Below are 12,163 nucleotides of genomic sequence, written 5' to 3'. Positions count from 1 at the left end.
AGGCAAAGCATTAAGGTGGCTTAGGTAATTACAGTGGCACATGCTATCATCAGTTCTAGACATAAGATTAACACAGCAAGCTCCAGTTAAAGCAGGTCTTCCCCATACCAGGAAAGAAGCCAACCTCTTCTTTGCTCTATCTGAAACATGAACAGCCTACCTTGTCAGAGTGGGAATAAAGACCCCACAAAATCTTCCCAAAGCCATCTCTGCTGGTACTGCAACACAGAGGAAGCTTCAAGCTGAAGCTGAAGAACCACTTTCAATCCACCACCAAGTAGACAGTTACACACCCTGTGGCTTTAAATACCATGTGAACGTTATATTGAATCATTTTCTTCTACATCTACATGACTAATTGTGTCCCCTTGGGCCAAGGGAGATTTCTAAGAGAATTGCCTGGTCAGGAAAAATGCAGCAAAGACCATTCCCAGTTAAGGAAGGCTTAGTCATAGATCTAAGAAAACATGCAGTTAATTGAGGCAGAAGTGACCAGTAAATGAAAATACTGTGTCACTTATACCTACCCCAAACCCAAAGGATTTTGAGACTGAACTTGTCGTGCTGAATACTTCCTCTGTTTTGCCCAGACTCAATTTGTCAAATAATTCTTGCTATTTTACCTCAAACTTTGCCACAATTAATTTAACATTAACCAGCTGAGGTTTAGGCATTTAACTCTCCCAAGGAGAGGTTACAGCCATAGAAGAATCTTTACTTTGACTCACCCAAAAACTATTTCTATGAGTTCTTCAGATTGTAGAGAAAACTTAGAGGTGTGGCAGGAGGGCAGCAAGAAGTGTTTGTACTTCTTACTCAAATCCATTTTTTTACCTCAGGGCTGTGGATCTTGAGCACTTCAAGTTGACAACAACCTCAGTGCAATTGCTCAACAGCCCTGCTGTCTATTTTGGTGTCACTGCCATGGCAAGTGCCGTGGTTGTTTTTTAACCATGGAAAGAGTGGAGGCAGGTTTTAAAAGCTCCCTGAAGAGCTGGTGGTGTGCCTTTAAATGCACTGCCCCCAGGAATAATCCTCACCAAGACCCCATTATCAATCGATCATTTCTGGATTTCATTCCCCCTTTCTCTCCCAGTGGCTGCTCCTTTCAGACACATCCAGACATCTCTGAAGAATTCAGACCTGAACAATTTCATCCTGGTGTCTGCACAGCTGGAAAATTCTCTGCTCTATAGCCACAATATTCCATGCCCAGGCACTTGTGACAGCTTCACACAGGACATGACAACAGATTCCTTTTCACTCCTCAGCACCGCTCTGACATCATCACAGTCCAAGGAACACTGAAATCCTAGGAATACAAAACTCCTTTTAAATCCTGCACCACACCTGAGGCGCCCACCAGCCTTGCTGCAGCTGGAGGTGACTGACAAACACTGAGTGACACGAGTGCCACTGGAAACACAAACCACAAGGAATAAGACAAGCTGGAGAACGGAATTTCAGCCCACATTGCTGATTTCTTTTGAGGAACCATGCACGATGGCAAATACAGGGGTGGGCTGGTTCATGTGGCTGAACAGTCCCTTCCAAAGGACATCTTGTGGCACTCCAGAGGCTGGGGAAGGACGGAGAAGACAGAGAGTGTGGGGAATGCTGCTGCATTAGGGTGAGATGCATTTCCTGCCATAGCTGTCCCTCTGAAGGCTTCCAACCCCAGCTCCCAGGACTTGCCAAAGGGCAGCTGGTGGCAGGGGGAAGCGTAGATGCCACGTGCCACCTCCCAGCACGCCCACACACGTGGGCTTCCTACCTGAGCCATGCCTGAATTTAATCAGGCAGCGCACATAACTCATCCAGGGACAGCTGCTTCTGTCCCTCAACCCTGAAAAACAACCCCAGAAATTACCCCAAAGGGAAAAATCCCAACTCCCAGACCTTTTGGGGCTGGAAAAGAATTAGTCCCCTGTACCTGAGGCACTAGGCATTTGTCTTAACAACCAGGTCATTTGCTGGTTTTGTGTTTGGGAGCCTCAGGACACACCTAGGGAGGAAGGAAGTTTAGCTCTACCTTTTATCACGCCCACCAGAAATCTGGACTTGGCAAGCAAATGAAAAAACCCAAACCTGACCTCCTTTCCAAGCTGTCATGAGCAAGGAATGAAAGCTCCATGCTGTAAGTTCCAAAGTGTTCATAACAAGCCCTGATGTGACTGGCACATGCACAAGTCCAAGTAAAAAAGAAAAAATCTCAGAAGTTCAGGCAAGGTTTGTTGCAAAAAGAGCATTTTTTTTTAGTTGGCTGTCCGAGTGAAAGCCTGTACGCTTGCCAAGAAAAGGAAAGCCTTTGCTGAGGGTGATAGGTCACGTCTAAACCCAATCTCTTATCACCGTGTCCCTTCATCCTGCCCAAGTGCCTCAGTGGGAGGTGGGGGGCTTTGCAGTGAGGCCACAGGAACAAGAAAAACATCATCCTGATCCTCTCGTGGAATGAGGGCTGGAGTAAGTAAGGGGTGAAGGCAGCTGGGTTTAGCAGGTGCTGGAAGTGCCCCCTTCCAACACGAGTCTCTTCTCTGTCACTCCCACACCTCAGCAAGTCCTTCTGCCACCACCGGTGTCCTCGTGGCTTCACACTGGCACGGGGCAGGGTCAGATTAGGTATCAGGGAGAAACTCTTCCCTGTGAGAGTGCTGATGTCCTGGAACGAGTGCCCAGAGACACCACGGACACCCAACCCCTGGAAGCGGTTCAAGGCCAGGCTGGACGGGGCTTGGAGCAACCCGGGTAACGCAAGGTGTCCCTGCCCGTGGCAGGGGCTGGGACGAGATGGGCTTTGAGGTCCCCTCCGAGCCAACCCACTGTGAGCTGTGGTTCTCAGGCCCCTGCCCACGGTGGGAGCCCTACCCCAGGCAGTCAGATACCAACCCCGCCTCCTGGGCAGGGTGGGATCCGAGCCAGGGCTGTGTCAGCAGGTGGGGCCGACCTCCTCACCCTGCTCACCCGCAGCCTGCCTGCCCCGAGCACCTTCCCATGCCCTTTCCCATGGGCACGGCCAGCTGCGGCCTGCCAGCCGCTCCGACGGGCCCCCGGCTACGCAGAGGGCACGGCTGCAAGCCAAGCACTAATTAGCTCCGTGTTTAATTTACCTCTGCACTTGCACTGCAGTGGACCTAAGCACGCTCCCTGCAGTTCTGGAGGGGCAGAAGAAGGCCTGCTTCAAGTGACCCCAGCTCCTGGGACCAGCCCACGAGCCTGCCGTGCAGTTCTCCAAGACCAAACCACCAAAGTTCCCTTCTATTTATGGCCAAGTCTCCCTGACCACTTTCCCTGTGTAAAATGCCCATACAAAAATAATTGAGCTTTGGTCATCCTGCCTGGTATTTCTCAAGTACTGTCACTGCTCTCACTGTGGTGAGCTGAGGCTAAAAGCTTTTGGAAAATCCCACCCCGTATCTTGAAAAGTCAGGAAAGAAACTCCATAAATGAAAAACCCAGGAACAGAAAGAGAACTCTTGGCACAGCCCTGACTGTGCTGCATCTGCTCTGCTAAGTAGGTTCATTTATTTCCATCCTGTAGCTCTCTCCTGCTATTTATAACACCTGCCTTAATGAACTTTCAAGGTAGACACCGAGCCTGAGCGCTCCTAAATAGATGTCTGAATATCCTTGTTGAATTAATTTGATCTTTTTATGAATGGACCGTTCCAGACAGACTGGCACTCCTCAGTGGAAATCACAGAATGGTTTGGGTTGGAAGGAACCTTAAAGATCTGCTCATTCCAACCCCCTGCCACAGGCAGGGACACCTTCCACTAGACCAGGTTGCTCCAAGCCCCGTCCAACCTGGCCCTGAACACTTTCAGGAATGAGGTATCCACCATTTCTTTGGGCAACCTATCAAATGGGATATTGTCCACAAAAACTCATTTTTTTGTTGGCAACCCAAGTTGGGAAGCAGTACCAGAAATTTACCTGCCTCCAATGCAAATCTCATCCATCCAGCCAAAACCTCACCTTCACTAGGAGAGATGTACTCCATGTGGAATGGCAGCACAAGCCTCAAACAGCACCTTAATGAAACAATTCCTCTGCAAACATGAGAAATGCTCCTCCAAATTCACACCTGAGGGCTCAAGAGAGGGTTTTTACTAAAACCCTCCAGAAGAGGAATTCTCTGAACCAACTGGAAACCTTTACAAACCTTTGATACGACGTACCATCCCTCCCTTCTCTCTTTATAGAGGTCCTCTTACCCTTGCTTTTAGGTATTCCAAAATTTAGCTTCTGTAGTTATATTTGTCAACATGGCAACGTTCTGACACCTGACAAAAATCAGGTTTTACCCTCTTCAGGGTGGCAAGCAATTAGAGATTTCTATTCCTTGGCAGTAAGAATTTTTCAGACCCACAAGTGGTTTTAAAAGGTCAGTAAAATATTGCAGCACCTGGGTTTGGGCCAGGGAGGTGAGCCAAAGTGACTCAGAGGGCAACCAGACAATGAGAAAAAACCCCTTCCCAGATCAAGTAGATATACATTTCCTCACGGGAAAATATCTGCACACCTGTACTAAAGAACGAGGAAGAGGGAAAATGGACTCAGAGAAACTTCATCTGCCTTCCTTGTTCCTCCCTTGTCTCATCCCTTGCAAGTAGCAGCAAACTTCGCCATCCTCTTTGTGCTGACACAACCAGCAGCTGACCCGATGAGGCAGAGCCTAAAAAGCATTTCCTCCTCGCTGGCCCTAAATACAAACCAAGGCTAGGCTGGTTAAAGGAGGTGCTTTTAGATGAGAGGTGCTGGGATGTTTCACCTGGAAGAGGGGTTTGTCATTGTCTGCATGAGAACCAGGGTGTGAATGCCAAAGTTCACTGAGAGCAGAGACAGCCCTGCAGGCCTGGAATGTCCTAAAAGGGCTCCGCAGAGGGAACATCGCCTTCCTGCCTCCTCCTCAGTCTGTCAGAGTATCCCTGTCTGGATTTGTGAAGGAGGCATGGTTCCCAAGCAATAATTTCCTTAGCATGAAACATATCTGTACACGTTCCATTTGCTCAACTCTCTCCAGATGGGAGAGCTGAAGGTTATAACCTACCTAGAAACTACCAGACTTTGGCTTGCTCAGCTCAGCTGGACACAGACTAAAAAAAAAAAAAAAAAGGACTGACATTTCCAGACTGCACCAATTCCCAAACACAGCTAGACTGGTTTGGAACTGGAACAAAAGTTTTCTAGGGAAGGTTTGCCCTTCCAGACCTGTTTATTCTCTTGCTGGTACCCATGGGCACGTCCCATCAGGTTCGGTTGCTGTGAGCAGCTTGACCTGGTGAGTCAAACCCAGATTTGGTCCAAGTCTAATTGCAGGGTTTTCATCCAAGAAGCTAAGAAATCATTTTCAGGTAGGACACTGAAGCTTAGGCTTGTGGTCCTTAGGGACAGATTAAGAAATCCAAGTGATGTACCAAATCACAACTGGCTCAAGATTCTACTCAGGAAAAACAAAGGTCTCCACAGACAGGACAATCAAGTCATTCCCTGAACTTCTACAAATTATTTTAACAACTACATTATTAAAAATTTTGCAAATCAAGCTCTATATACTTGTCCTTGTATTAGAAGATAAACTAAATTGCCAGTTCTATACCCAAGCTGAACTGACAGCATCTAGTACTAGCCAAGGTGATAACTGCAAAACTCAGCAAAGAGAAGGAGCTGTATAAATTCAGGATTTCTTAAACTGAGTTGTGTTGGAACAGAACTCTCCATGTTTGGGGTTTCTTATTTCAGGTTCTGATATTCCACACTCTCTCCTGACTGCCTTAAATATATGTAATATAGTTCATTTCAGCTTTCTCCCAACCCCATTAAAGTTGCCGTGCAGTATTTCCCAGCTCTATTAGTTTCTAATGTTCTTTTGACACTGAATTTGAGCCACCTACCCCTCAACCAATGCCTATTATGGGATGAAGATTAAAACCCCAGGGTTCTAACTGAGGTTTCTTGCCAGGATTGCCAGCACTGGACACCAGCCTAAGCTGGTACATGCTGCCTGGAGAGAAATGGACTTCTGTTGGACACACTTGTGTGACACAGCTGGTGGAGAGAGAAGAAAGGCTTCTTAGAAAGCAAAAGAAAGGGTGGGAAACACAAAATTCAGGTCAGCACTGAAGACGAGAGTTTCAGAAGATGAAAAACCCAGGGATATGAGGTAACTTGTAATTCAAGACAGTAATCTGACCTACCCCTCTCCTTTGCAGAGCTCTAAGCTAACTGAGCCAGCTCGTAAAAAGATCTGGCCACCAGCGCGAAACAGCAAGTCCCTGCGAGGACCTGGAAAAGTATCCGGATACCCGAGACGGCAAACAACAGAGAAAAGGGCCCAGGGATGGGGCATGAATGCTACTGCGTGGGACACCTAGAATACTTATGTGATTCCACTCCAAAAACCTGCAGTGCAAAGAGGTCAGGGTGGAAAACTGCAGATGGAAAGTGATGGAAAGATTGCATATTTTTAAATGCAGGTGTAAGAGCAGATAAGAACATTTTACTGCATAGAAACAACAGAGGAGAAAAAACACCACGAATCCCTCCTCAAATGACACAGAAACAATAATGGGCAAGATGAAAGGCAGGACATGAAAACCTGATGGAAGAAATGGGTTCTCAAACATAGGTACACTTGGCCCATGGAAACAATTCCTCTAGGATATGATACATTCAGAAGCAAAAAGGCAATTTCTACAGGCCTGGTCACCCACATGCTGAAGAACAGAGGTGTAAACATAGAAATTAGGTTTAAAACATTTGAGTTCTTGAAGATGTGCAATTGTGTCTTTTGGTGGAATACCAACTCCTGGTTTCTGAGCGCTGACAAAAAACCTTCTCTGGGACAGCCAGGGAACAAGAGCTGGGAAGAGCAAATGGAATCTGTGACGTGCCTTCCTTTCCAGGTGCTGCTCTCTGAAGATGGTAACCAGGCTACAGACATGATTGACCTGCCCCATGTTACTGTCTCTATCTACAGCAACTACCCAGCAACACCAGTGCAAAATGAAAAATCAATGTATTTCTTCAATCCAAGGTCCAGTTGTACGCATCTCTCACACGGGAAGCATTTTTCCACTTATAAATGAAGTTCCAACCACCTGGAATTAGCCTCAATAATCTGAGCTGCATCACATCCTGGGCTGCTCTGCTGTACTCAATGCCATCAGCCTTCCCATCTCCCTCCTGGCTCCTACCAAAGCAGCCATCTCCCAGATTTCAGGACAAGCTTGTGGCCAACAGAGAAAACAGCAAGAGGAATGTGACCCTGTGATTCAATGCAATGTGTCTCTGCACAGTGATGGCACTAACTCAAGGTCTCTGTGCTCTGCTTAACCATTCTGGTGGGAATAGAGGCACAGGGCATCCAAAATGGACCTAGCCTGCCTGCCAATATTTAGATCTTCAATCCCTACAGATACTCAAAGATAGAGCAAAGCTCCATTTGATTCTTCCTTTTGATTTCAAAACCTGAAACTGATTAATTACCAAAGGGAAAAAAGCTGTTAGCACCGCAAGTTAGTGATACATGAGGCCAAAAACACGGGGTGCTGGAATTCCAGCGCGTGTGCACGTCCCAGGGCCAGGGCAGAAGCTGCAATAGATCTACCTAGGCATTGCTCAGTCTTTGCCCTTGCTTGCTATCTCTTTACACACAGCGTCAAATTGCTTTTGAAGCATTTGGCCTGTTCTTCCTGCCTGGCATGTGCTCAAGGGCCAACTCAGGTGATACAGAGGGATGAAATGTCTGCTCTGGCCTGTGCCTTTTCCAAGCCACAGCAGCTGGCCAAGACTACTCCAACCCTGCAACGTGAGACAATTGTTTTTGTGGATCAGGTTCCATCCTCTGTGAACAGATCCCTAGAAAACAGAACATTGTAACGAGTGATGACTGGAACCGGTACTCACTGAGCGGTTTAAGGATGCTGCTGCTTGTCTCGTCAGCGTTTTCTACGTCTGATTTGTCCGAGTAGTTCTCCGAGATTTTCTCCTTTTCTTTCTTTTCTTTGTGCCCAGGTCTTCTTCTGTGCCGCCTCCTCCGCCTGTAGCTCTTCGGCACATGGACCCCGATGTAAATCGTGTGGTGACCTGGGGAGCACAAGCACACAAATATCAACTTCAGCACTCTGCAGTTTGGGCACCACGGCCCAGCATGGCTCATGCTGCATTTCTGTGAATGCCAAAATGGTTTGGGTTGGAAGGGACCTTGAAGCTCACCTCACTCCCAAACCCTGCCGTGGGCAGGGACACCTTCCACTAGCCCAGATTGCTCCAGGCCCCGTCCAACCTGGCCTTGGACACTTCCAGGGATGGGGCAGCCAAACCTACTCTGGGCAACCCGTGCTAGGGCTTCCCCACCCTCAGAGGAAAGAATTTCTTCAATATATCTAACCTAAACTTCCCCTCTTTCAGTTTGAACTCATTACTCTTTGTCTTATCCCTGTTTCACTCCAAAACACAAGTGAACTATCCCTCTCTGCTGGCCTAACATCAATTAGTCCTGCTCTTCTTGTCTCCCAGTGTGAGCTTGGAGCTCTGTAGCTACCATTTAGAGAAGTATTTTCATCCCATCATTTCTGAGAGCACATGCCAGTGCAGACTCGGATAATTGTTGTCCTTGTGACTCATTTAAACACAAAAATAAACCCCACAGAAGGCCATCACACTCATTTTGTAATATCAAATATTTGAAAGATCGAGTGCTTTTCAAACGCATTCTACGCTAATTTTTCCATTTGTTTTATCAAATACACTGGCTGGACTTAACAACTACCTCATGCCAAGTGATTCAGTTTAATTGAAGAGCTTAGACCAACAAAATCTACATCACTTGACTGTGCAGCCCATTGTATAACAAGTGTCAAAGTACCATTAGGTACCTTACACAGGTAGAGGTAAGAGGTCCCACACTCCGAGTACCATCAGGGTGCTACACAGCAGCCGAGGAAGGACTACTCACAGAAGTTCCTATCAACTCCTACTTGATGATTTCCAAAATAAAAATTAACTAGGAACAGAATAAGTGCCAAATTTCATACTTTGGCTGTAAATCCCAAGGATGCCCTTGCACTGAGACCTGGATTTCAAACTAAAACATTTGCCAATGGTTGCCCAGAATGGCTGAATGGAGAGTTTCAGCTGAACAGACTGAGTAACCAAATTTATCTGAATGAATGACCCACAAACTAAACACGTGTCTCTAATTCCTCCTTGTGACAAATTTCATCTTGATAACCAAACAGCTGAGAACCTAGGCACAAAATACTCCATTTCTGTAACAAACTGATTTGCCAATGCAAAACAACAAAAAAAGCATTTGCCATTTCAAATTCCACACGCCCCTAAAGCCAGCTGTGAGGCCTTTATTTCTCATGTTTGAACCTTTATTTTCCATGTTTGCTCATCCTGTTGTAGCCTCTGCCATGGGCAGGGACACCTTCCACTACACCAGTTTGCTCCAAGCCCCATCCAACCCAGCCTTGGACACTTCCAGGGATGGAAGAAAGAGCATTCTGGAGCTGAGCAGGGCTCAAACTCAGGCAGTGGAACAGTGATAGAACAGGGTCCTGTGTCTGCTGCCTCTTGCCAGAATCTCCACTTCTGGGGAACGGATCACACCACGGAGGGAAAGGGCAGAGCCACAGAGAAATCTGTAGCAAGACCTCCCAGACTGACACCTGAAGATCCGATTTAGCTCTTGCGTGCCAAAGGAAACTCAGAAAGCTCTTCCAGCAACTGGAAACATCAGCTTTACCGTGGCAGATGGCCTGAGAGCCGCACAGGGAAGGGGAGATCTTATCTGAGCAGGAGCTGGGGGTGACCCCTGACAGACAGGGCAGTGGTAGCCCTTCCCAAGGGATTCTCACACCCAAAACTCTGTCCAAAAGCCTGACGTGAAAGGTATCTGTATTAAACTACACTCCCCTTTGAATCACTTCAATTCTGCGGTCAGCTTGATAATAGAAACACATCACAGTGAGCCTGTAGTCTTAATACTTTAATATGCTGCCAACAGAACTGGACAATCTCTTTAATCTTTGGACCACGTGTGCACAGCACAGATTTTGGTAATATGAAACTCACTTGTATATACGCAGGCAAACATCTGCATTGCTTTGCTGCTTTTCCCTAGTCTGAAGGCAGAGACTTATTTAATGTTCCTTGCTGTCCTCCCCCACCCCTCAGACTGTTCAGGGAGGCCAAGCAAGACATTTTCCTTCTCTATGTACTTCAAGTGCTTGGCATCTGTTTACATTGCTCCAAATGCTGAGATAATCTTCTAGGCTCCCTTCCCAAAGCGCCTGGAAGGAAACAATTGACACATACTCTCAATGCACCGGGCTCCTGGGACATTTCCGACTCACCGGGGGAAGCCAGCCTTTCCCATGAGAACGGCTGCCTGAGAAACGTGACACACAGGCTCCACAAGGATCCTACTGCTCCGGGAGGATGGGAAGCACGGAGCTGAGCGCTGAGCTTGGGCTAACCCAGACCTCGCTCCTCCCGAGGGGCTGCTCCCGTGGCCCTCCCTGCTCTCCCCAGGATATCCACTATGCTCTGTGAGCACCTCATTTCACAGCACTCAAACCCCAGCCGTGGGATGCACGTGCAGACCCACAGGCTCCGGTGGCACCCGGTCTCTTGTCAGCCACAGTGGGTAGGGGCTTCTTTGGACTTACACCGACTGGAACTGGAATCTTTGACTTCTGTGACCAAAGAGCATGTTTAATGTGCCCCAAGTTGACAACAAAATCATTTCATCTGGGGGGTTCTCCTGGAAAAACTCTGTTGAAACCACATCTTTTGCTTTACTAAGAGCTACTGAGGAACAGCAGTTCATGTTTCAGCACCAGATTTGGAGTTTGAGCATAGGAGACTCCCTGAATAAGTTTTACTGACAAAAACCCACTTGTGTATCAGCCAGCTGAGGTTCTGTGAAACGCAGCATTCCCTCCCTGCCTGCAGGAATATCTGCTCATTCTCATCAAGGCTACATTGGACAGGGCTTGGAGCAAGCCCTTTGGACCCATTGGAAGGTGTCCCTACCCAAGGCAGAGGGGTGGAATGAGATATCCTTAAGGTCCCTTCCAACCACAACCATTCTGAGAGATCACTTCATTATGATCCTCTCCATTTTTAAGCACTAGCTCTTTTTAAAAAGGTTAACAGGGAATGGCTTTTGCTCAGCAAAACCAAGACTCAGTCACTTGGAGAAAGGGGCTGAAAGTTACGGGATCAAAGGATAGAGACTGCCCACTGCATCTAAAAAGGAATCCTTTCCACATGACTGAATTCTTGAGACTCAAAGCGTGGTAAGACCAGCCCTTAAAGAATCTCACACCGGCACCTTAGAAGAAAACAAGATCAAAATCTAATATTAAAAAGGTATAAAGGACTGAAAATAAGCTGAGCGTTAGCAGTTTTTACCCAGCCCTTGTTTTTCCTTTAAAGAGTCCTTTGCAAAGAACAGGGAGAGTCACATTAAACCCCATCAGATTGCGACAGGCCCCTGTGGTTACAGCTGGCCACAATGCCAAAATCTTCCTCACCAGCTCTGGCCAAATACTTTGGGACACTTAAAAAATGGGCTTTGCTCAGGATGCCCCAGCCATCTCACTCAGAGGCCTATGGCCTTTAAGGTCTCTTCCAACCTAAACCACTCTGTGATTCCATGAAAGGTGGGACCTTCTCAGCCCATTTTCACAGCCCAGCCACCAGTCTTACCCCGGGGTAGAACTGAAAGCCTCAGGTAGCCCCTGCCACCCAGCATCTTGAGAGATCTGCTCTGCAGTCACACCAGCGGGGCAGGGGACACAGCCCACCACGCGCTTGGTCAGCAGAAGATGGCACGGCTTTGTTCCCAAGGAGGTGTCAGCACACAGCCAAGCCCGCAGGGAGAGGTGGCACCAGCCAGGACACTGCCAGGATCACTGCCAGGATCACTGCCAGGATCACTGCCAGGTCAGAGCGCTTTAGAGCAGCTGCTTTTCCCACCTGGGGTTGGTGGCAGAAGGTGCTTCGCATTTTGTCTGAGAACCAAAAAAAAAATTAACAACATAAAAAAAGCCCATGGCTCAGAAGGACAAATAAATCAGGGGGATGATCCATTTTAAAGGGGAGATGCTAAAAGTAGCGCTAAGGAAGTCCCAAACTAAGCCCTGCT

General features: G+C 47.5%; 1 protein-coding gene across 9 annotated transcripts in view; it reads right to left on the bottom strand.

Annotated features, from left to right (window-relative positions):
- The window catches only part of SLC4A4 (solute carrier family 4 member 4), a 144,073-nt gene that overhangs the window by 75,712 nt on the left and 56,198 nt on the right, over positions 1 to 12,163 (bottom strand). For all 9 annotated transcript variants that reach the window (XR_015772659.1, XR_015772660.1, XM_088056357.1 and 6 more), the window contains one exon: positions 7,909 to 8,088. Coding sequence is in view for 7 of the 9 variants with exons in the window: in XM_088056357.1 (XP_087912483.1) it covers positions 7,909 to 8,088 (180 nt within the window). In the remaining 2 variants the exon portion in view is untranslated. The remainder of the gene's footprint in view (positions 1 to 7,908; positions 8,089 to 12,163) is intronic.

Source organism: Pseudopodoces humilis, chromosome 6 (assembly GCF_049639895.1).
Source record: "Pseudopodoces humilis isolate 2021_Gansu_Grassland_sample_001 chromosome 6, ASM4963989v1, whole genome shotgun sequence".
Lineage (NCBI taxonomy): Eukaryota > Metazoa > Chordata > Aves > Passeriformes > Paridae > Pseudopodoces > Pseudopodoces humilis.
Note: the sequence above shows the minus strand (reverse complement) of the source record. Positions and strands in the feature narration are given on the sequence as shown.